Source organism: Falco peregrinus, chromosome 8 (assembly GCF_023634155.1).
Source record: "Falco peregrinus isolate bFalPer1 chromosome 8, bFalPer1.pri, whole genome shotgun sequence".
NCBI classification, from domain to species: Eukaryota; Metazoa; Chordata; class Aves; order Falconiformes; family Falconidae; genus Falco; species Falco peregrinus.
The window spans coordinates 11,503,345-11,527,567 of record NC_073728.1 but is presented as its reverse complement, the minus strand read 5'-3'; the positions used below and the strand labels follow the sequence as shown (position 1 = coordinate 11,527,567).

Here is a 24,223-nt window from a genome sequence, read left to right as displayed (position 1 = left end):
TCATATGGATCTGTGTTTGCCCAGGACTGGTTGCCACAGAGAGATCAAATGCCAGGAAGAATGAGAAGTTTCTATATGCTGAGACTTTTCTCTATATGCTTGTACTACCGCAAACAGGGAGGTGACAGTTATGTGGAGAGGGCCTTATGTACTAGTGCAGGAACCAGTATTTACACTGTGGTGACAGGGGATATTGGCTAGGAGCAGGGCTGTGTCTATGCAGTGGTGGCAGTACTGAAAAATGAAACAAAACCACGTACTTGCAGAACCAGTGAAATATTTATCTGTCCTGAGGTGAAATGTCTTCTTTATAAGCTATCTAACTGCACTGGAAAATGGAGCTGACTTCTGAAATGAAATGTCACTTAAAAGGGAAAAGCTTTCTTAAACAAAAAATGAATCAAGACAAAACATTTTGTCTTGTCTTAAATTTCCATTTTCTTTCTAATGAGAAGTGTTTTTTTCAGTTCAATGCAATTTGCAGCTTTGGTTACCTGGAAGTCACATTATTTTATGAATTTCCTAAATAAAAAGGCCCTGGTACAATCATGACAGTGCATGGAGTCTTTACCCCTTTGCCAAGTACCTGTTTTGTGCACTGCCCCTGTGAAAACTCAGATTTGCTATCTTTTTGTTATGTAAGAGCAGCCATATCATGTCTACCTAGCCTCGTGTCTTGTCCATGCAATGGTTTGCAGCAGATGAATAGTGAAAGCTTGGAAAGTGCAGGGCAAGTACAGAGTGATCTTTCAGTGCAAAATGCCATTTCTTCTCTCTGCAGGTTTCAGGTTTGCTGGTGCTGGATTACAGCAATGAGTACAGTCACCGGCAGGCTGCTAGGAGCCTGGGAGAGTGGTTGCAAGAAGAACAGGTGAGCGATCATTATGAGAACAGACCTGTATGTATGGGACAGGAGAAAGAGCTGGTGGCTTGAGCTGGTAACCACTTTTCTCCTCGGATGTCTTCACCAGTCTGTACTGGGCTCATTCAGTGTTCCATAGTTCTCTGATTCTTTATCCATTTCTCTTTTTCAGGGTGGAATGGTATTTCCAAGATTTCCAAGGTCCAGAAGGAATGTTAATTAAATGGGAATGTTTTGTTCTCCATAGATATGATACAGATTATATTCTATTCCCTCATCAAATGTTTCTCTAGTGCTGCTCCTAGAGGTTGCCATGGTTGTAATCTCAAGAGATGTTAGCTGCCAGAACCCTACTGATTTGAAGCTGTGGGAGTGAAGGATGTGTCAGTAGATTGCCACTGACTTGTGACAGCTGGGAAGATTGGGTGCTCATAAGTAAGGCAAAATGGGGCTCAGAAATGAGACAGATATTTGCCATGTGAGCTTTTTAATTTGTGCTTTTTAGTGCAGAAGCCAGATTTCAAGAACTAAGCTATTTATGAGTACGAATAGGGAGGAGAAGTGAAGAACTAGAAGTGAGGCAACTTTGTAGTAGTGCTGCTAAAAACCAGAGCTCCTTAAAGCAGGACATGTTCTTATCACCAAAGTGATCTGGCTGCTGTCTTCCTCTGTCTGAGCGCTTGTTCTCTAACTTTTCCTTTTCTTGTGTTTTCTTAGGTGCCTGCACTTTATGGGATTGACACTAGAGCGCTGTCCAAATTAATTTGTGACAAGGTATGATCTGCTTCCCTTGATCCAGTTGCATTAATCTTGCTGTTGCTGGGCCCTTTCTCTAACAGTGCAGCAAACTTGGGGTAGCAATGCTACTGCTGGGCTGCCTTTACATCAGATGCTGCTCAGATCCCTGTGCTTTTCCAAAGGCTCTGTGTCTTCTGTACAGCTGAGGCAATGCTCTGATCCAAGGGAGTCCCCTCTCCTTGGCTCTGCTCTGGTTCCTCTTCTACATAATTGAACCAGCACAAGCTGATGTAAATGAAAGGCCTCAGTTAGCTGTGTCAGACACAACAGGTAGTAGTGTCAACTACATGTTGCCTCAGAGAGTAACAGTCAGGCAGAGCAACAACTCTGTCAGATACTGTGGATATTAGTTCACAGGCAGCACCCCCTTTGGTCAGTCGAAGTTGTCCTGCTCCTGAGAGACAAAAGAATGCCTACAATAACCTAAACTGGATTTCTAATTCAGGCTGGTTTTCTTTGGCTGAAGCCTGTTATTATTTTTAGTAGTCATTACTTTGCTCTGCTCTCCAAGAGCTGACAATTGAAGGACATGAGTAGGTTTATTTTACCAAGTGGAGGTTAATGTTAAGGTACACTTCATGCTGGCTAAATATGTGATCAAAGCCAGTCTGAATGTAAACGTGCCTTGGAGGCTATTCCTTTGTAGTGGATTATTTGAAGCTGCTCTTTTCTTTAGGTGATCAATTTGCAGTCTGCAATCCCAGCCCACGCCCCCTTTCATTCCACAGAGCAAAATATGAACGACCCAGCTTGAATAGAAGATATTTGTAGAAATGAATTCTTATGGGAAGATAGGACATTGTCCTGTTCTTATAGATAGCAGATAACTGCAGTTTAATACAGTAGAAAATGGCAAAATGTCTTCTACTTTCTGAGATGTACTGTTTAATGGATCAGCATCCCTCTTATCCAAAGTAAATATACTTTCAATGTTTATCCTGTAACTTATCAGGGTATGGTAGTAATGCCCATTATACTGGGACTCTGAGTGGTATTGGTTTATGGCTTTTAAAATAGTGCATAATGTCACCTTTTCTCCCAGTCCTCTCAGGCTGAAACAAACAGCTTAGTATTTCACTCCATGTCTGTTTATAAATCAGGGGTGAGAACAGGGCTTCACTGTGATGAATGCAGAAATGAGCAGTGACTTGTTGAATTGTACTCAAAAAGTAAATGCAGGGACCGTTTGGCTGAATAGTCTGGGGGCAAGGTAAGACACAGGGTTCCTGTTTGAGAGCGAGGGCTTTAGAGCTTTGTCATCAGCGTTTATGGGACTTACTGCATGGTGGCACTCAGCAGTTTCTGTGGTTCCCAAGAAACTGACTTCTTTAAGATGATGCTGACCTTTCCAGCTCTGCTCCGTGCAAAGCAGCCCAGAGCAGCTTTTGGTGTAAGGTGCTACTCGAGATAGGATGTCAGCCACTGTTAAGAGCAAAATTCTGTCTTTAAAACTTACCCTTAGTAGTATGCATGGCAGTGCAAGATGCTGGCTCTTTCTTACCCCAGGAAAATGGCAAGGATACTTCAGGTATGGACAACCATGGAAGTATCTCATGGAAGCATCACTAAACCCAATGAGCTATTCTGGTGTGCATGCTAGAGTTTAACATGTTTTATTATGAAAGTGTTATGCATTAAAAGTTACAACAAAACATTTTACTTCCTCTGTTTTACGTCTGTCTTTGAAAAGTTCTGTGTTGCACACTCTGTCCCCATGCTGAGAAGAGGTTAACCCTAGCTTAATCCCACTTATTCCAGGAGTGGGCCAAAGCCAAACCAGGGATTTTTTAACCAAAAACTTTAATGAGTAGAAGGTGGAGAAGGATATGCTGCTGGCAGAGCAAGAGTGTCCTAGCTTCTGCAATGTGGTAACAGCAATAAAGAGTAGAGCTTTCTGGAGGTGATTTTTTTTTTTTTTTTTTTAACAGCTTATTCAGAAAACAGCTGTACTGACCTGCCTCCTACACAGCTTTGCCTTGCACCAGCTCTGCTGCCTTGTGGCTATCCACAGGAGGTGGCTGAAGACCTCACAGTGGGTTTCCAAAACCAAGAAGCTTCCCACTGCTTTGTGGATTACTCCCACATCTATGTAACAGTTATTCTGGGATCTGAATTCTGATCCTCTTGGAAGGCAACCCATTTTACTGTCACTAGACACCTTGCCAAAAAACTGCCTATTGACAAATTTTATTGCTGACAATGCCTCTCCCTTGAATGAAGGATTTTAAACAGATTTTTGATACCAAGGAAAGCTCATAAACTTCTGAAGATGCTAGAAATGGTTATAACTCACCAAGAAACTATCTGTAAACATCTGTTCCAGTTGCTGTGCCTGTCAGCACCTTGTCCCAGTGTTCACAGCTTCTCCTTTGCTCATGGTTTTTGTTTACTGGTGTATTTCCACAGGGCACGGTACTTGGGAAGATTGAATTTGAAGGTCAACCCATGGAGTTTACAGACCCAAATAAGCAAAACTTAATTGCAGAAGTTTCAACAAAGGTGAGAAGTTCTTCTGTACTCCCAGGGCTGTATACTCCAGGTTGTAACTGCTCCCCGTTTGCTTTGGGGATCATCCAGTCTTTCTAAACAAACAATCTGGGGACTTTTCCATACTTTTGCAGGACTGTCCTCTCAACATCATCCTTGTAGAGTCCCCATGGCTTCTCAGGTGCAGTGCTGAAGATGTAAAATGAGCTGTGTTGAACTGAATGTGGCCTGAACAGTGCTTTGTTCAGAGGATTATGTGTTAAAAGACAGGATTGAGAAGTATTGAGAATACAGTTAGACCTATTATATGGTGGACATTTTCAAACACAAGAAGAATTAATAACAAGAATGGTTGCTTTCCTTGTATAAATTTCAGGAAAGGTCACAATAATATTTGATAATCTGTGTTCAGGCATAATTTTGTTGAGGTGATTCCAGAAGATATTTCTAAAAGAGACCAAGTTAAGAATCCCCTGAATCTGGTATTACTAGTATTAGCTGCTTTGTCTATAGACATGTACAAAACAGCAGTTAATTTTGTACTTTGTTAGCTGGGCATGCAAACTTGCTCAACCACAAGCTGAGAAAAACATTATAAATCATGAGGTTGTAGGAAACCAGACCCATACTAAGAACAGTAACTGTTCTTGTACCAACACAGGGGCTAATGTCTTAAACTGTGGACCCTATGGGGATTTAGTTGTGGGATTAAGAATGCCTTGGGTACTCAATCCCACTGGTTGAAGTGAGAACTGAGAGAATGAGTCCCTTTTACAAATTCCGTGCTTACTGTGGTGTTTGCAGCTCCAAGATCAGTGAGGCTCTGGAATAGTTCTGCAAATAGTTCTACACATAAGCTGGTGTGCTAGTGGTGTGAGTGAGAAGCAGTCCAGAACTAACTGGTCAGTGAACAGCTGGGAATTTGAAGTGCGGTCTCCATCCAGGTGTGGATTTACCTGGGATGCCATTGAAATATATAGGCTGTCTTGCAAATCTCACCTTTGGTGACCTCACCAATTCATGCCAATACCTCCACTGTATTTTGAGTCAGGGCCTTGTTGCTACACAGAAGGATGGCAGTTGCTTATTGAGGTTGTGATCTATGATTGCAAGACGCAGGTGGAGCCACTTCGAGCAATAACTCAGAAATAGGTAAGGTTGCTGATGCTAAGCTCTGCAATTACTAAGACAGAATTACTGTAAAGAGGCTGAAAATAGCTTCTAAAAGGGAGATATAATAAGATTAACGGAGCTTTGGTGGTCTCATTATGTTTATAACTTCATTTTATAGGCTTAAAAAGCAACATCGCAAATAAAGCTGAAAATGAAGTAAGCTGTTCAGTGTTGGTAATTGCTGGACATGATAGTCTATCTGTTGCCAAACAGCTATTTTCATGTAAATAGAGATATAGTATGATCCGAAATCTACTTATCAATTGTACATTAGGACTGATTGATTTTTTTTTTATTATTATTTTTTACCCCACATCTTTTAGATGCTAGTGGTATAGACTTCATTTGCTAACATTGCCTATACAGGGCAGGGAATATAGAAAAGTGCCAGTATTTTGCAGAAACTTTTGTTGTTTTCTTTTGATGCATGTGATGGTCAGGGTCCCCGAGCAGAGAGGTATTTCACCACTTGAAGCTAAAAGTAGTTTCTAGTCGCACATACAGCCCCACGTACTCGTTTTGTTCTCAGCACTATTGCCAGCAGGAGTTTGACTTTTCCTGACTGCTGGCTCACAGCCTTTCCACATCATCCTTTCAGACCGGGACAGTTTCTTATAGGCTGTGCAGTGAACAGATAAGGGAAATCCTCTGACTTTAGAAGCGATATATTTTAACAGTTCCCTGATCCAGTTCCCAGTTTGGTTTCTGTCTAGACATACTTTCGGCCAGATGCAAGGGTCAGTGCTCTGCAGTACAGAGGAACTGGAAGTGTGAGAAGTGGGGGAGAAGGATGTGAAGACAGCAACACCTAAAATTAGTCTCTCTGCTGAAGGACAGGTTGTAACAAATCATAGCCTAATTAACTGGACAGGGAAGAGTTTTGAGAGTGAGGTAATTAAGTTACCTCAGAGCAGTTTTGCCCCACAACTCCCTCTGACCATTAGAACAGCCAAGGAGAAAATTTGAGGGAGATGTTTGCTTCATAATGTTTTACAGCTTTTTAAGGATGGATGTTATCAAAAACTGATGGGTGTCCAAAAACCTTTTTAAAAAGGAGGGTGAATTTTTCTGAAGGGACTCTGGCACATGACACTAAGTTAGCTTCTGTGAGAACTGAACGCCTTGATTTTCTTGAGATTTTTGAAATCCATCTCCCAGAAGCCAGAAGGACAGCCAGTAGAAGACCCATACAATTCCTGTGCAGTAATACAGTTCTACCATGGACTCTGGAAGTAGAATCCACTTGCGTATTGGTGACTGTGAAGATATTGTTGTATTTGATGTCAGGCACAGATTCATATCAGAAACCTTAGGTGATCTAACAAGACCCAGTTTCAATGTGATTTCCGTTCTATTAATTATCAAAAAGGGATTGTGAGGTACTTTGCCATCTGATTATGTAGCTTGAACTACAAAGTACGTTCTGATACAAAAAATCTGCATTATACAGCAGGAGTCGCTACATCAGTGGTGACACTACTGGCTCTGTGTTATGTCCTCAGAGGTGGATTATTGGTGGTTCACATGTTGCAGCTTGAAGCCTTGTAGTGAAGGGAGGTGGCTCCTTGCACCCCATCTCTTCCATCCTTGTGCCTGACATGGCAGTAAGTCACTCCCAGTGATAATCAGAGCTGTCCTCACATAGGAAGTGCTCTTGCATCCCCAAAATCTCTTCATCACAATCTTTGGAAAGATAACATTTCAAACAAGGACAGAGTTAGGCTAACACAGAGGCAGGAGTTGTAATATTCTGCTAATAAACTTAATCTGGAGTTCCCTGTAGAGAGGATATCTTTCCTTCTGGCTGGTCATAATCTGCCTATGAAAAGATTCAGTTTGTCACCCCACACCAGGCATATTGAGCATGGATTTCAGCATGTTTTCATAAAGAGGACCAGCTGTGGAATATGAATGCCAGGGAAGCTGATTAAAAGGGAGTTACTTTGTTTAAAAAACAAACAACCCAAACCAAAAAAAAAAAGACCTTTTTTTCCCAGTGGTGTGTTGCACAAGAGAAAAGCCACTTTGGGTCAAGTGCACCTATCAGTATCAGCTTTCAGAAGCTGAGCATAAATGAAGGTAGGAATAGTTTGATTTTAGAAGAAAGAAGGCTGCCTTATGCACTTATTGATGAATAACATCCCAGCCTGGTGCTAACTGCGGTCATGTAACAAGCAAAAAACTATCCAGCAAGCTTCAGAAAGAAGCTGTCCACAAACAGCCTTCCATCAGTGCTACAGCTGTCTGTCAGCATGTCTGCATGTTGCAGTGTCAAGGCCCATACAGCTTATGGTGGTTTGACTTCATTCTCGTCCATGCTGGTTGTGGCCAGTGGACAAGTGGGTGCACAAAGCATAATAGTCCAGATTTGGGACTGGTGACAATTTACTTTGTGGGATGGGTGAAGGAACAGCAGCTGGAAAAAAAAAGTGTTGTCTGATATGTAAAACTGTCAGGTCCACATGAACACAGGTCATGCTCAGTGACATGCTTGGCCTGGTCTATACTGTTGTGATGCATTGGAGGTCACTCATAGGGTATCTCCAGCTGTGCTATGCTTTGGTCTTACTGTGACTGAAGGGTCAGTCATGTTAATGTGATGGATCTGTAGCTGGTGTGAAGTAGCCTTGCACCACTGGCATCAGCAGGATGACTTAACTTCAGCTGAAAATCTCTCACCGTGTATCTCATGTTTCTCTTGGACTCAATAATCTGTGAGAACTGGCTTGCTGCTTCACTGCCAGTGAGGTGAAACACAGAAAGAAAGCTTATTAGCTATGGAAACAAGTGATTTCTTAGGAATTGCTATTACTGCTGTAATCAAAAGTATATAAAAGAGCATTATAACTTCTACTTTCACAGAAAAATGAAGGAAGCGCTAATGTCTGAAGTACTTCTGGAGATTTCCATGTAAACTGATTGTTAAGTACCGGTTGCTACATGTTGGTGAAAAGTTTTTCTGCTACCCATCTTCCCTGTGTTTTGAGGACAGAAAGTAATTTACAGCATGGTCTGCCTTCTTATAGGAAGTCAAGGTTTATGGAAGAGGGAATCCAATTAAAGTTGTAGCTGTTGACTGTGGGTTGAAGCACAACGTTATCCGTCTGCTAGTAAAGGTAGGTCAGTGCTTTATGTCCTTCACCTCTTGTTTTGCTTTGGTAAGAGCCTCGTCTGTACTCACTAGCCTTCCTTCTGCCTGGACACATCCATTCTAGTAGCAGTTGCCCTCCTAAAATGAGGTAGAATTTTTAGGATGATTCTGTATGGATGGGGAGGTGTTTTCTGAACTTGGTACACTGTATTGAGGGGATAAGGAAGACGATCTGTGCAGCAGCAGCCTCTCAGCCATGAGAAGAATTCCTAGAAGGCAAGTTTTAAAAAGGCAAGACACAGCTTCTGTAAAGGACAATGAAGGAAGGTCAACCCGACATTGTAAAAAAAAAAATAAATTGGGTGGAAAATTTTGCAGTGAGGATGGTGAATGGATGAAACAGGCCCAAAGAAATTGTGGAATGTCTGCCCTGGAAGATATTAAAAATTCAACTGATCAATGCCTTCAGCAACCTGCCCTAAAGTTGAAATTACCCCTGCTTTGAGCAGGGATTAGACCAGATGACCTCCTGAGTTATTCTTTAACATTATGATTCTGTGAAAAATTTTTCCTGTTGTTAGTGCAGTGATGTAGCAGTCCTCACTTCTTTAGCCATGCAGGAGGAATGAAGGCGGTGTCCTCTCATTCTTTAGATGTACAGGGTTTCCCTGTTTCCCTTTTTTAGTTTATGTGGATGTTTGTGCCATTTTTGATGTGCAGGACTATTTCTGGCATGTTACAGAATGAAACTGTGAAGCTCTAATTTAGCAGTTAGGATGAATGCACCGTGTAAACGTGAACATATTTTACATGTGTGCATACACACTTATTTTACATTCCATTAGTAAGTTTTGATCTCCCTAGCAAATTTCAAACTTGAACAACACTGAGGTGACTCAAAGATACTAACTCTACCAGTTTTGTGAAAATAATCTGGTCAGATAGTGGAGAGAAGCCCCATTATTTTCCTGACAAAGTGATGACTGAAATCCAAACTCAATCTCTGAGACAGAGCATATGTACAGCCTCTTGACACAAATTCATTTTTTCCCCTCCTCCCCTCATTTCTTGTTCCCTTGGTTTTTTTCCTAGCGAGGTGCAGAAGTGCATTTGGTTCCATGGGATCATGATTTCACCAGCATGGAGTATGATGGTCTCATAATTTCTGGAGGTCCAGGGGATCCTATGAAGGCCCAGGAGGTGATTCAGAATGTCAGAAAGGTACAGTGTAATAGCCGTAGGCCGATTTATTTTTGTTTATTTGCCTTTTTTTTTTTTTTTTTTTTTTTTAAAGTGCTTGGAATCTAAACAGTTGGTTGTACTAACATGTTATGGAATAAATGTCATTCCGTCATTTCAGCTGCCTGGATATTCCTCATTTTAGCCCACTGGGAGCCCTCTCCAGACTAGTAGTTACAATGAAGCTGTACAGACCTTGGTGAATGATGCATAGTAAACATGATTACCATGATTGCCTTAACAGTGTCTTGGAAGTACCCTGTGCTCTTTCAGGACCTCTGTGACCTTACAAAAGAACTGATTTCACAGTGCTCTGATTTGAAATAGTGTTGCACGCTAAATGGCTGTGTGCAGAGTATCATTGCTTGTTCCCCTTGAGTGGACAGAGACATCAAGTGGTGCTCTAAGCCTTGCCTGTGAAGCAAAGGAGAGGAGGAAACTTCCCTTTATAGGCTGATGCTGCCCTTGTATTCAGCTTTTTTCTACATCTGTGTGGCTGCTGTGAGTGAACTAGCATGATTTATGGTGGAATTGCTGAACACCTCAGTATCTCTTGAATACCTATTCATTTTAGGTCCTGGAGAGCAATCGGCCAGAGCCCTTGTTTGGAATTAGCATGGGGAATCTAATCACTGGAATAGCAGCTGGAGCTACTTCCTACAAGATGCAGATGGCCAACAGGTGCGGTAGCTCTTCAGCTTCCCAGGGCCCATATAGACCAGCTCAGCATTGCCGAGCAGCAGTGCTTTGCTTCTGAACTGCCTTAATGGGAGCTAGCATGTCAGTAGCATTACTTCTTCATTTCAGCCATCCTTCTTGCCTTTAATTTAAATTGTCATGTCATGCATTACTTTTTTTGAGGGTGTTTTAAAAGTATTTGATGTAATTGAACCCATTCAAACTGAAAGATAGCAGAATTTCTCCTAGGATTTATCATTTTGAGGTTGGCTGCCAGGATTGAACAGCTACTATTGAACTGCTGTGTATAGTCCCCCAGTTATCAGCTCTTCCTAATTGTGGCATTTGGACGCATCTGGCGCTTCCATCCTCTGTTCTCTGATCCTTTCTCTTTCAGAGGACAGAACCAGCCTGTCCTGAATGCAGTGAATGGACAGGCTGTCATCACTGCTCAGAACCATGGTTATGCCATTGACAGCTCTACCCTCCCAGCTGGCTGGAAACCTCTCTTTGTGAATGCCAACGATCAAACAAATGAGGTGAGCTCGCGCTTTCCAGATACCTGCATGTAGCAGCTGCTAGTGAGTGAAGACTTTCTCACTTTATTTCACCTCCTTGAAGCTTGCTATCAGATTACAATTAGTTATCAGAACTAAACTTGATGATCTGACCATGTGCTTTACTTGAGGTCCTGCCTTACGGGCCAAAAAGGGGTGAGCCACTACCATGATTTCCATACTAGCCCAGAGTGTAGGATTGCAACAGTGACATGATTTCCCTTGAACAGCTGTCTGTCTTCTGTGATTTCCCTACCATTAGTGGTGCTCACTCAGTTACTGTTGTCTTAGGGCTTGTGCCACAGGTGTGCTACCCTGTGTCACTGTTTTGTTGTGTTGGTTCAGCGTTGCCCAGCACAGAAAAGGAATATTATTAATTTGGTATGTTACTGTAAATAGAATTCCAGGAACTAAAGTCATGAGGGAAAGAGTCAGTTGCCTCAGGAGAGCAACTTGCAGGATCTAGGGTAGAAGTCCAATGTCAAGTGATGTCCATGTAGGGGAAAAAAAAATCAATAATGCCTGACTTGTGAAGATTCACAGCTGAACAGGGAGAAGCGTAGGAAGGAAAACAATACCCCACAGCTCGGTTTTGACAAAGTCAGGCAAATATTGAGACAGATAGCAGGCTTTGTAATTGCCTATTTCAAATCTTGTCCATTAGGCCCAGTGTTGTGCAAGTCAGTAAAGTCTTGTTATTTATTAGAAAATCATTGAAAAAAAGGTATTTTCAAATGAAATTTACTCCACGGAAATATGCTTCTCTGTTGTTTTGTATAAACGCCCCACATCAAGTCTGGCAAATTGAATAGTCCTGTTCTGGCATATCCTGACTATACTTCACGGGATCAAGGAACAATACTTTCCAGCTAATGATTTTAGAATAAGTTTTCTTTGTCAGTTGCTGTTTTCTTTATCTTTGCACACATACCTAAAAAGAGACAAATATTACCAAAGAAAATATTAATGCAAAAAAATTACAGCTGTTTTGTTCAATTTTTGAAATGAGTTTGTGTTAGCTGTGTTGACAAACAGAACCCTCTTATCCCCAGGCCTTTCATGTTTGCTTTAGCTAAAGATTGGAGGCAAGAGTGATGGTGCTTTTGCATAAAGTAGGTGATAATTCTGGACACGAGCCTTCTGGATCTAGAAGCATGACATTCTTCTATGTGAGCTAAAGGATCATTTCTGTGAGGCTGAAAGCAGCATCAGTCTCCTAAACCTTCACAGGCAGAGAGACAAGGAGACATGTTGTTCTAGCATGGTACGCACAAACAGGAACAGGGCTGGATGGGCTCTTGTGCAGTCTATTGCATTCCTCTGTTTGAAAAAGAAAAAACAATTTCTTTTGGCTGACCTGAGCCATCACAGCTGGACAGAGCCAACACAGGTTTCCAAATACTGACGAGCCATGGAGTGAATATTTTTAGAAGATATATGTATGTAACTAGAAGTAACATGAGCATTCAGGGAAAATGTGACAAACTGATGACATTCTTTACTGTGAGGGGAGAAACTCATGCCATAATGGATCAACTGTGGCCAGTAGCTCATCTCTCATCCCTGTCTTATCCCAGCATCCTACGCTGGGCACTGGCAGAGATGGCACTTTTGCTCTATGTTAGCTGTTGGGACTCCTTTGTCCATTCCTAAGGGAAGCAGGTTGTATCAGAACCAGTTTTTCCTGGATTCCCTCTTGATGGAGTTCTCTACCTCCATCTGGAATTGGGGGCTGTGAGCAATGACAGCTATAGGGTAGTCTTCCATTGGACCACGCTGCTTGGTGCTATTAGGCCATGCAAATGAGAAGTCTGTTTTTCCTGGCTCCAACTGAAACTACAAGCACTGTCTCCAAACTCAGTTTAGGTCCTTCGTAGCTATTGTTTGTCCAGAGCAGTGGTCCCACTTCATCACAGCCCTGAAAACAATCCACCCAGGGCAGAGATTGTGTGCAAAGCCCTGTGTCAGTATTTGAAGCAAGTTATGGAAATCAAGAGCACAACCAAAATCCATTTTTCCTGTGACAGAACCAACCAGATCAGGATGGTAAAACTATTCATGCTGTAACAGCCTTGTCCAAGGTGATCTGTTCTTGCTATGCATGTTTTTCTTCTCTGCCTGGTCCCTCCTCGGGAGGGAGACTAGCATATCTGCTCTGTGAAGTGCTTACAACTTGGTAGTGTTTGCTGTTGTAGTGAAGGTGATATCTCCACTATGCTTCTCATCCATGCACAGCTCAGTGGGTTACACAAGCGCTGGAGCATTAGCAGAAGAGGAAGAGGCTCAGTGAGTCTTTGGATAAGACATTGTTTGAAGACTGGGAATGAAATGGATGTCAGTTTGGTTGCCCAAAGAAACGTGCCAGTTCTTTGGCCTTCAGTGCTTACAGGGATAAGGCGTGGCTTTCTATTCGCTTGCTTGCTTGCAAGGAGGTGTCTAAGAAAATAATTTTCATTCCTGCAGGGAATTATGCATGAGACCAGACCGATTTTCACAGCGCAGTTCTACCCAGAGGCAAATCCTGGGCCAAGGGACACAGAGGTATTGTATGAGAGCTGATCTGGGCTTGCTTTCAAGTGGCCTAGGGAGTGTAGATACGTACCAGCTACAGTGGCAAGTCTTTATGTTGAAGATGGTCCTACGTCTTGGGTTTGGAAATGTCGGGATCCTAACAGAGGGCCCAGTCATGCGTAGGCTTGTGTCTGCTTAGCTTGATCCGCAGCTAATTACAATCAGCAGCAAGGTGTCTATTGACTTCTGTATGCTCTGGATCAATGATTCCATTCATATGATGTGTATGCTTTGAGTCCTGGTGGGATTATCTGTGTGTTGGCAGTTACTGAAGTGTGTAAGCCTTTGCAGGATCAGGCTCAAATCTCTTGTACCTGGGGTGATTGCAAAAGGAAAAGGATTTATTTTAACAGAAAAAATACTAGCCAGATGCTTTGTAATAAAATAATTAACTTTCTAATACATTTTAGTTCCACTTTCAAATTTTATAATTACTGTAGAGTTATGTAAATGAATTCACACTTTCTCACTCTGGTTCTCCTAAGTGAAATGAAATTTTAATCCCCCATCTGTGACTTCGCACAAATTCTGTAACAACTGGTTGCGTAGTCACAGAGTATGACTAAGCAGCAACAGGGGATATGGAAGGCAGAGGAGGCATGTCTGAACATAAATAAACTATTTAGCATTTCTTGAGAGAGGAAGATGGAAGAATACGTAGAAGTGTTTATTTAATCTTAATTTGGTGATGTTGATTAAACCTGCAAGTAAATCTCTTGATATCAAGAAGTTTCATAGCAATCTGATTGACTAGTGAATCTTGGAGAACTCAAAACATCCCTCAGCTGTGTCTTTTCCATGTCTGTGTACTCCCACTGCTGGGATGGGTTTGATAACGCGGTGCCTATCTTGATAGGCTTGCAGGACCTGTCCGTACTCCTTCTGTAGGTAATTTCCAGCAGCCAGCTTCAGGGGCTGTGTGGGCAGAAGCTCTGCAATTGTGGTGTCAGGTGGGAAGCCTGTCCCGCTGCATGTATCTGCCTGCATGCCGATGATGGTCATGCTGCCTCCCCTGCCTGGCCTGGCTGGAGAACACTTTTCTCAAAGCTGCTCTGGCATTTCCACTGGAAGGATGACGCTGATTTAACACAACTCATATTTAGATATACCTGTTCATATCCCAGCTCTGTAGCAGGCTCTATTCCGGATGGTTCCCTTGAGCTAGTTAAGTGTATGCTCTTCTGTATTTTAGTATTTAATGCATCTTTATTAATTACACTGCCAGCTATACACAAGCAGAGCATACAGACATGATCGATATGTGTTTTCTTCCTGATATGACCTCACTTTCTTGAACGTAGCTTTGTCAGATATGTCAAAATTGTTAAATAAATTTCAAACAATAATAATCTCTTCCCTGAGTCTACCTTCTGAAGGCAGCAGAGCAGAGTTGATAGCTTGAGCCCACAAATTACCTGTTTTTCCCTTCTTTGCTTGGTATTTATTTAGTTCCAATTTGGTGATTCAATACATGTGGTTATTTTTCCTAGTTCCTGTTTGATTCATTTATTTCACTGGTTAAGAAAGGGAAAGGTGCTACCATTTCCTCAGTCCTGCCCAAGACTGGAGAGACAACTTGCAGAGTGCAGGTCAGTGTACAAGATACTAATTATTCATGCCTGTCAGTGAGGCTGGGATTGTGTTAACTCCTACTGAACCCATGGTTCAAAATGGCACAAAAAGCAACCATGGAAGTCAAAGGAGGCTTCCCTTTTACAAAAGGCCTGTCAGCTGCCTGTCTCAGTCATCAGGCATCTCTTGTGTTATTAACTCCCTTTTCTTTGAGAAAGTTTTAAGATCAGATGTTTCATGTATTTTTCTTTGTAGTTCTTCCAAGAAAGGTATTCTCATAGCAGTATATGAAGTGCCCTGGGATAATCTGACCATGAGATTTTGTGCCAGCAGCATAATGTTGATGCTCTGTTGCTTAGCAAATAACCGAAATTCCTAGTGTGAGCTGAATTTCATACAGTTTTGCTATCTTAGAAGGCAGCTGGCCTTTGCAGGCAGCCAAAGTGAACCATGGTTGTCTGTAAGCACATGATATAATTAGCACATTTGTTGTATGCCCTTTGCACGTCATGTGTTTCTCTAACCAGAGATACGTAGAAGTCCAGTAGAAACTTTCTTAGAAGTAAACCAGTGGTTTTGGAGGTGAATTTTCTTCTCTTTTTAGAACATATATTTTGTAATTTGAGACTTCAGTGATGCATAGTCTCTGTTCATTTCAACATCCACTACAATAGGACTGACTTTTTTTCCTGCTCTTTGACACTTCTAGGTCTCCAAAGTACTCATTCTAGGATCCGGGGGCCTGTCGATCGGTCAGGCAGGGGAATTTGATTACTCTGGATCCCAGGCTGTGAAAGCCATGAAGGTGAGAGGATACTCTGAAAATATTAACTTAATGTAATTTACTTTCCCTTCTCACAGATCCTCCAGTTGTGGTATCACTGGGGCAAGGAAGCTGGTGAGAACAGATGACTGTAAGGAAACTTAGCCATTTTCTGTTTATGAACTTGTTTGTTGGGTGATGTGAGTTAACCACTCAGAATTATCTTCCAGAGACATTCTTGAGGTTTCCATTGCAGTCTTCAAGCAGTTTGTTATTTGTGATGTGTGACAGGTCACTCCAGGCTTGTCAAACTGAATGGAAATGAAGGAGAGGAATGGTCAGCTACACCTAAATTGAAATTACTGAAACTTTTGTGGTATGCCAACATACTGCAAAGTAGATAAACAACAACAGCTGAATGGTTGGTTGCTGTCAAGGCTGTTATGCAAAAGATTTTTGAACCTTTTATCAAGGCAGACTTTCTAAATGGTATTTATTTTAAATGAGATGAACTTTTTAAAGGTCACGTATGCCAAGTTTTGTTTCCAGAATAGATTCGTAGTCTTGAAAGGAATGAATGAAGTCCTTCCTTTGGATGAATTTTGTCTAGCAAACTTACTAGCTGGTTTCTGGTGTTCCCTTTCTGAAGATCGGAGAGCTGTATTATTCTGCAGCAAACAAAAATGCATGTGTACTTCTGTATATGCCTGAGAAATGCTTGCGTTTGAAATGGTGCTTGTGCCTGTTTCCCTGAAGCATCCTGCATAGTCCACTCACATGGTCAGTTTTGAGATTTTATTTGCTCTGGCTGTTTTATGCTGCAAAAGTGCAAAGCATGTAGAAGGGTGCTAGGAGAAAAGCTCACGCTAGAAGATGTAGAAGGGTAGCAGTATTTGTGTGATGGGGTTATTGCTGGTACCCCTAGTTCATGTCTAACCTCATGTGAAGGAGGAGAGCTCATAGAGGTCGGTCTGACAGATTCAGAGCAGATGTAGCAGCTGCCTTCAGATGAGGTGATGAGTGATTCTGAGGCTGCTCTGACGTCAGGGCCATTCTATTCCTGTGCTAACCCTGGAGTCAAGGAAGGAAAAAAATCAATTATAGTAATCCTAAATATAGTCAGGGGCTGCTTTGGGTTGATCTCATTTTTACAACACATCTTGTATTGTACATGCTTTGTTTGTATCCTGTGTTGCTATTGCTGGCTACTAGTTCAAAGTGGCTGCGTCATCAAGAGAACAAGAACAAGTTAGGAGTGGAGGATCCCAGAGTTGATGAGTGCAGACCTGAATTGGAAAGGAGGCATCTCTCTCCTTTTCTTTTCTTTTCTTTTTTTTTTTTTTTTTTCTTCTTCCCTTCTCTTTTGTCCTTCACTCTCAGCTCTGGTTTGTGGGAGTGGTTTTTTTTTAAATGATAAATCTCCCTAGCTTGACCTCCCACAGTGCCCTGTCCATTCCTGTAGCCACCAGCCAGCTGCTCTGATCTCCAGGCTAACCAGCCATTCCAGCGGCAGTGCTTGCACCTCCTCACCTTGCCTCTGGCAGTGATTTACAGTTGCATGTGAGAGAGAAGACAGCTGGTCAGTGGCTGCCAGGGGACAGCTGTAGAGCATGGGTGGGAGAGAACAGGAGATGAGAGATTTCTTTCCCCTTAGACTTTTCTGTTGTTGTTGTTAACCAACATTCATTCTCACTTCTGGATGTTCTGATTCATTCTGCTATGTACTGCTGTTCTTCCTAGTCTCTTGGATGTCGGATCATTTTAAGAAGGTGCTGTTAATATCCAGTCCTATACAGTTAAATGGGTGCCTCTTTTAAAGAGTAAAATTCTGTGGAGCTGGGACATCCATCCCCAGTCAGTGAACTTGTATTTGCAAGAATGTTCATCGAAGGCAGGAACATCCTCTGAAAAAAAGGCTTGGTAGCATCTGTGAAGAACAGAGACTGGCTTGTGGTCACCTGAAAAACCTTCTGGATTACTTGCTGTAGGGATTCTCCCAGCTGGTCTGAGCATATTACACATACACAAAAAGAGGAATGGAGCCCTTATGGAGTATTATTAATTCACAATTTTAATTAAGTTGTAATAAAGGTCTCTGATCAGGGTGGGTGGCCATTGTGCAGAGTACTACATGCTTACAAAAAATTAAAAAGGCAGAAGATGAAGAAAAGGGTTCCAAGGGCAAACAGCAAGTGGATTAAAATCCAGCATCCTGAACAACTGGGACAGAGGATGTGATATTAGTAAAATGTGTCTCTCTCAGCACAGTGAGCATTAATTGTCTCAATTAATTATCTTCCTCATCACTGCTAGCTGGTCCTTAAGACACCTTGCCCCAGATAAGTAGGGAAGAAAGGGCTGAGATGTACACATACTCCAGCTTGTTGGAAAGTGATATACCTCTCCCTCCTCCATTCATTACAACAGAATTATAGCCATGAATTTCTGAATACATTTATTAGAGAAGAATGTTTTGGTCAGAGATCTACCCTTTTCCCTCAGCACCACCATGAAAACTACCCAGTCTGGGGTTGTTTGTCTAAATCTGAAATATTTTCCATTAGGATTTTATCTCTTCTTTCCCTTCCCTGTTTCACATATTTCTAAGGAAAGTGTTCTTCAGTGAAAAAAAATCTAACTTTTCATGGGGGTAGAAGGTCAGCAGAAATTTACAGCCAGTCTTTAAGGCAGTATTTTAAGTTACCAAAGGAAAGAGAAGAAATGTTATCCAATACCCGAACTGAGAAGTCTGAGCTCTGATCGAGAATCCCAGCGCTCCAGGTGAGCTATGTATTTGTTCCCCAAAACCAGTGGGTCAAGCAATCACAAATTTTAAACAAACACAGGAAAACCTTATGGCATTTTCATGCTTATTGTGAACAGGGGAATAATGTCAATTTCTATACTGGTCTGTTGTGAAAGGAGTGGTTAGGTCAGGTTGCTTTGAGAATTACTACCAAAGAGTTTAAGTGACTACACAAGAATTGATGGCAAGGTTCACTCTATTACTTATTACATGGAGTAAATTCACAGAGATAAATCACGTTGAAATCAAGTCAGAACAGAACTGGAAACAGTTTTTAAAGATCAAAGGTATAAAAGGGGTAAAGGAGATTCTACTGTTGAGTCATGAGGTTCAGAGTAGACCCCCTTGCTTTCTAAACTCTCGCAGAGTTTGGTGCGACTGGATCTATTCTGAGCCTCAGACTTGGACAATAGATTAGCTCTAAAAGGCAGAGAGAGAGAAAAAGAGAAAGTTTATTCACAGATCATAAGATTTTAACAGCAAATCAATTTGGTTTAAATCACAAAATTACATGACTCCCCCGTGTAACTCTTAAATGTGTTAAATAATTTCAACTAATTTTCTGAATCAGGTGGGAATCTCCATTCCCACAGACAGACAGAGGCCCAAAAGTAGAGAACTGGCTTTAGCTCAGCCTGGTACAAGATACCAGAAATCCCTTATGGGAGTGTACGTAAGGAACCAGGCTTTTTAAATTCTGCTGTTGGTAAATTGCTGGTTGAACCTCATCTCTCTTTGCTGCTGCTGCTGTTAGCTCTTTTCCCACATATGCCTAGTTTTGATGCAGATTTTAATTTTTCAGGAGGAAAATGTGAAAACTGTCCTCATGAATCCCAATATTGCTTCAGTGCAGACCAATGAGACCGGGTTAAAGCAGGCTGATGCTGTCTACTTCCTCCCCATCACTCCACAGTTTGTCCTAGAGGTCATCAAGGCAGAACGTCCCGATGGACTAATTCTGGGCATGGGTGGCCAGACGGCTCTCAACTGTGGTAAGTACGATACAGGTGCCTTGGCACTCCTTGCAGGCAAACCTGGTTTTTACCATGTGTTCAGCAGATTTTATTTGTGCAGACGTGCAAGACCCATGTGCCTGGTACATTGCCCAGGTTACTAAGGGATATAGGCAGAGATACAGACTGTTGGGGATTAATTGCTAAGCTGTGAACATAAGATCTAATTGCAGGGTTTAATACTTAAAAGTAATTAATATATCCTGCTTTTCAGTGTAAGTCTTAGTTACCGTAGTTGGATATTCAGACCACCTTGAGGCAAAGATCAAAAGCAAAAGTTAGCTTCATTTAGCTTCCTGCAACAGGATCCAACCGCACTGCTTTGTTTTGTATTGGAGGTGATGGCCAAGCAGTAACTTTACTAATATTTCAGTTTTCATACATTTCAGGACAGAAAGTGCCAAGTTATGGTTCTGAGTCCTAATACTGCCAAAGGATAATAAAATTAGCTGTTGATCAGGCCAGACAAGTTGTCAGATATCTTTTGAATACTTTTTTCTTCATACACCATCACCCTCAAAACTGTGGCTTTGTTTACTCTGCAGGAGTGGAACTCTTCAAGCAAGGAGTCCTGCAGGAGTATGGTGTGAAGGTCCTAGGTACATCAGTTGAATCCATCATGGCTACAGAGGATAGAAAACTTTTTTCCGATAAACTGACTGAGCTAAATGAAAAGATTGCTCCTAGCTTTGCAGTGGAATCGGTAAATCAGATAATTTTGAAGATGTGATTACTTTTACTGTTGCCCATTTGAGTTACTAAAAAAAATATATCTAGTTTTCTTGAGTAAAAGCTGAATACAACTGTGGATATTGTAGTTTGTACGCTTTCATCAGTGCTCCACAGTGATTGATGCTGTTTCCCCATGATTTAAAATGAGTGAAAATGCAATTAAGCACTTGGAAGGCCTAAACTAATTTACCCACTGACAAAAAAGGTAAATTAGGTTGGGGTGACTTCTGTGCTGCAGCACAAAAATATGACCTGTCAGTGGCTACTTTTTTTTTTGTTTTAAATCATTTAGACCTTAAGATTTCAGGTCCTTAAAATCAGCAATACTGAAATCCTTCTTGAGGACAGGGGTGTGAAAACAAATAATTGGTTTAGTGGGAAGGCCTGTTTGAGTCTGGAGGAAACCAAAGAGGTCTTAAACTAGGATGTCTGTTGGAGGGGTTATTTCATGCTAAAATCAGTCAAGACAGGCCAGGTAAGGACATTGTCCGTGGGAAGTTAGCAAGGAAGTCCACACATAACTAAGGACAGAAGTCACCTCCTTGAGTCCACGTTCCAGTGTTCTGCTGTTTGGAACAACAAGGCAATGTTACAAAACCAACTTTTATTCTTTTCCTTTTATCTTCAGACAGCTTACTGTCTTACTGATGGGATTTCCAGTTAACTGTGTAACCAGAGTTGAAGACTTTGTTCATCTTAATTGTTATCATATCTCTGAAATGTATTCCGCTCTCCTTTAAGATTGAAGAAGCTCTGAAGGCAGCTGAAAAGATTAGCTATCCAGTCATGATCCGCTCTGCTTATGCCCTTGGTGGTCTGGGGTCAGGCATATGTCCTGATAAGGAGACTTTGCTGGACCTTGGTACAAAGGTACGTCTGCAAAATAGCAAGCTCTGGGAATAGAGCTGAACATCTAATTTTCTTGGATATTCTTCTAATAGTCACAGACACTGGAACTGTACATACCCTACCTTTCATCTTATCTGTAAAATGTTACCCTGATTCCTTCTAATGCCCTCTTTTTATAATTCCTACTGACTTGGATAATGAAAATGGTTAGATGACAGATCTATTAAATTCATGAGGAACAAGTCATATTCTGAGCAAGTGGTTCAGCAATTTTGGTCTGAAAAGAAACATAGTGGGCTATATTCACCTACTTTTAGGAGTAAATGACACATGAAAGATGTCAAAGAGGTTGAAATATTTTAAGTGCTGACTGATAATGTAGTATAAGGGACAAAAAGCAAAAGAGCTGGGAAGCTTGGGCCTCTGCTGTTTTTCTGTTTAAAGACAGTGGTTTTGCTAGGTCAAAACTCATGTAGAGATTTAATTGGATGTCACTTCATAATTCGACATCCATCAGCTGTCTCTGGCTATGAAGGGGCAGCTCTTTTTCTGTAGGAAATCTGGGATTTTTTTTTATAAATTTGCATTGAAAAGTAAACAGGTAATTGGGGAAAACAAAGCAAAAGTTTTTTCCTTGGCAAAAATGCAGAATTTTAGGAAATAAATCTCTATCAGTTGGCCTCTAAAATTCTTGATTCTGTCTTTTCCTGATCCTCTTAATCTTTCCCGTACCTCTAGAAAGAAACACTACTGATGCCAATAAGCGCTGTATGTGAAAATGGCATTTTTGTATTCCTCCACACTGCTGTCATGTAAATAGACTTTGGGTGTAGTGTGCTTAGTGCGGAACAAACGTCTGCTCAGGCAGTGCCATCTGCAGGGAGGCTCAGTGGACAGGACTGACAGACGCAGGACGAGGCAGTGGGTGAAGTAACCCCATCTTACAGATGGATGGCTGAGGTTGGAAACACTTCACTTGCCTAAGCTCATGCATGGTCTGTGTATAGAGAAAACAGAAATTCACCCAGAAACCCTGGTAGTGCAGCTGTATGAAAGGTTTATAGGAAAACATTATTCAGTAGGAAAATCTGGCTTTCATCAGCATTTCTTGGTGTTTTTTTAAAAAAGTGGTTTTGAATATCTCAGTTTTCCTCTGAAATCAGTAAAACAGCTGCTTTTTATAAATATCATCTGTAACATTAGGAGTGGGACAGTTCATATTTTTAGTAAATTTTTCATGTTTCTGAAACTTTTATTTTTTTAATACCAAAAGTCTGATTCTGTTTTACTTTCCAAGTATAAATGTTTTCATTTTCTCAAAAATTACACTAGAAGAGCTTCAGCTTTCTGAATGAATATAGTAAAATAGAACAGACTGTTTCAGTTGGAAGGGACCTACAATGATCATCCAGTCCAACTGCCTAACCACTTTAGGGCCGACCAAAACATAAAGCTCAGTCTTAAGTGCATTGTCCAAATATCTCTTAAACACTGACAGGCATGGGGCATCGACCATGTCTCTAGGAAGCCTGTTCCAGCGTTTGACCACCCTCCTGAAAAAGAAATGCTTCCTAATGTCCAGTCTAAACCTCCCCTGGTGCAGCTTTGAACCATTCCCATGCATCCTATCACTGGATACCGGGTAGAAGAGATCAGCACCTCCCTCTCTGCTTTCCCTCCTCAGGAAGCTGTAGAGAGCAATGAGGTCGCCTTTCAGCCTCCTCTTCTCCAAATGAGACAAGCCCAAAGTCCTTAGCCACTCCTCACAGAATGTTCCTTCCAGCCCTTTCACCAGCTTTGTAGCCCTCCTCTGGACGCATTTAAGGACCTTCGCACTCTTCTCAAATTGAGGGTCCCAGCACTGAGCACAGTACTAAAGGTGAGGCTGCACCGACGCTGAATACAGCAGGATAATCACCTCTATTGACCGGCTGGTTATGCTCTCGTGGATCCTGGCTGCATCTAACAGGATTTGCCCTCGTGGCTGCCAGGGCACCCTGCTGACTCATGCTGAGGGTGCTGTCAACCAGCACCCCGGATCCCTTTTCACAGGGCTGCTTTCCAGGCACTACTCTCCTAGCTCTTATACTTGTGCCTGGCACTATTCCATCCTTGGTGCAGGATCCAGTATTTTGACTTGTTAAATTTCATCCCATTAATTGTAGCCCAATGGTCCAATCCGTCTATATCCCACTGCAAGGTCTCCTGTCCCACGAGAGTCAACAGTGTTTCCCAGTTTGATATCAATGTTGCAAAATTTACAGTGAAACCCAATTTGGGTCTTGTTGAATTAGCTCAGCTTTGGACACTCATTTCCACAGCCCAGCAGAAACTCCATTCTTTTCAGTGACAAAGATGATCACAGTAATTCCGTGAACTGGATTTTCAGACACTGGACTCTGAATTGTATGTAATTCAGATAAGTGAACACCTACGGAGGTTTCATAGCACAGCTAGTTCAAGTCATCTGGCCTTGGGTTCACGTCTCTTGGGTCTGCTCATTTTGAGTAAGAGAAGGCGATACAGGAGCAAGTTTTACAAGTGTGGTTAGGTGTTCCTACTACATCACCACAAATTCAATGCCTCAGTGCCTGCTTAGGCCAGGTGTGAAGTATCACTCATCAAACTATATATATCTCTCTATATATTTACTATTTTTTGTGAGCGTGTGCAAGTCTGGCAACAGAGCTAAGGGCGCTATTTGAATAACAGCTTGAGCTAACTACAGAGAGAACCAGGCTGAAGACTGATTCATGGGCAGCATTAAAACAAGAAGCTTTGCTAAAGGATGCATTGATAATGTGCCCATTACTTTCTAGGATTTTAAGCTGGAATTGATGAATGTTTTTTTTATCTGCTAATATTAAGGCCATTTATTTAGTTAGATTATGCTCATTTACCAACAAACTATATTTCTCATTTTTGTCTCTTGCACTGAGGAATGCTTTCAAGATTAGTTTAAGAATAAATCATGAATCTTGCTTCAGGTTGGTGTGGCATTGATAAGCAGTGTTATTAGTACTATTAATTAT

At 41.6% G+C, this 24,223-nt stretch overlaps 1 protein-coding gene across 1 annotated transcript in view; it reads left to right on the top strand.

Annotated features, from left to right (window-relative positions):
* Positions 1 to 24,223, top strand: part of CPS1 (carbamoyl-phosphate synthase 1) — a 100,010-nt gene that overhangs the window by 13,601 nt on the left and 62,186 nt on the right. Inside the window, exons 4-16 of the mRNA XM_005244438.3 lie at positions 782 to 871; positions 1,580 to 1,636; positions 4,067 to 4,159; positions 8,347 to 8,436; positions 9,504 to 9,632; positions 10,225 to 10,331; positions 10,726 to 10,867; positions 13,349 to 13,426; positions 14,947 to 15,045; positions 15,738 to 15,833; positions 19,400 to 19,589; positions 20,156 to 20,313; positions 21,084 to 21,212. Of these exons, the coding sequence (XP_005244495.2) occupies positions 782 to 871; positions 1,580 to 1,636; positions 4,067 to 4,159; positions 8,347 to 8,436; positions 9,504 to 9,632; positions 10,225 to 10,331; positions 10,726 to 10,867; positions 13,349 to 13,426; positions 14,947 to 15,045; positions 15,738 to 15,833; positions 19,400 to 19,589; positions 20,156 to 20,313; positions 21,084 to 21,212 (1,458 nt within the window). The remainder of the gene's footprint in view (positions 1 to 781; positions 872 to 1,579; positions 1,637 to 4,066; positions 4,160 to 8,346; positions 8,437 to 9,503; positions 9,633 to 10,224; positions 10,332 to 10,725; positions 10,868 to 13,348; positions 13,427 to 14,946; positions 15,046 to 15,737; positions 15,834 to 19,399; positions 19,590 to 20,155; positions 20,314 to 21,083; positions 21,213 to 24,223) is intronic.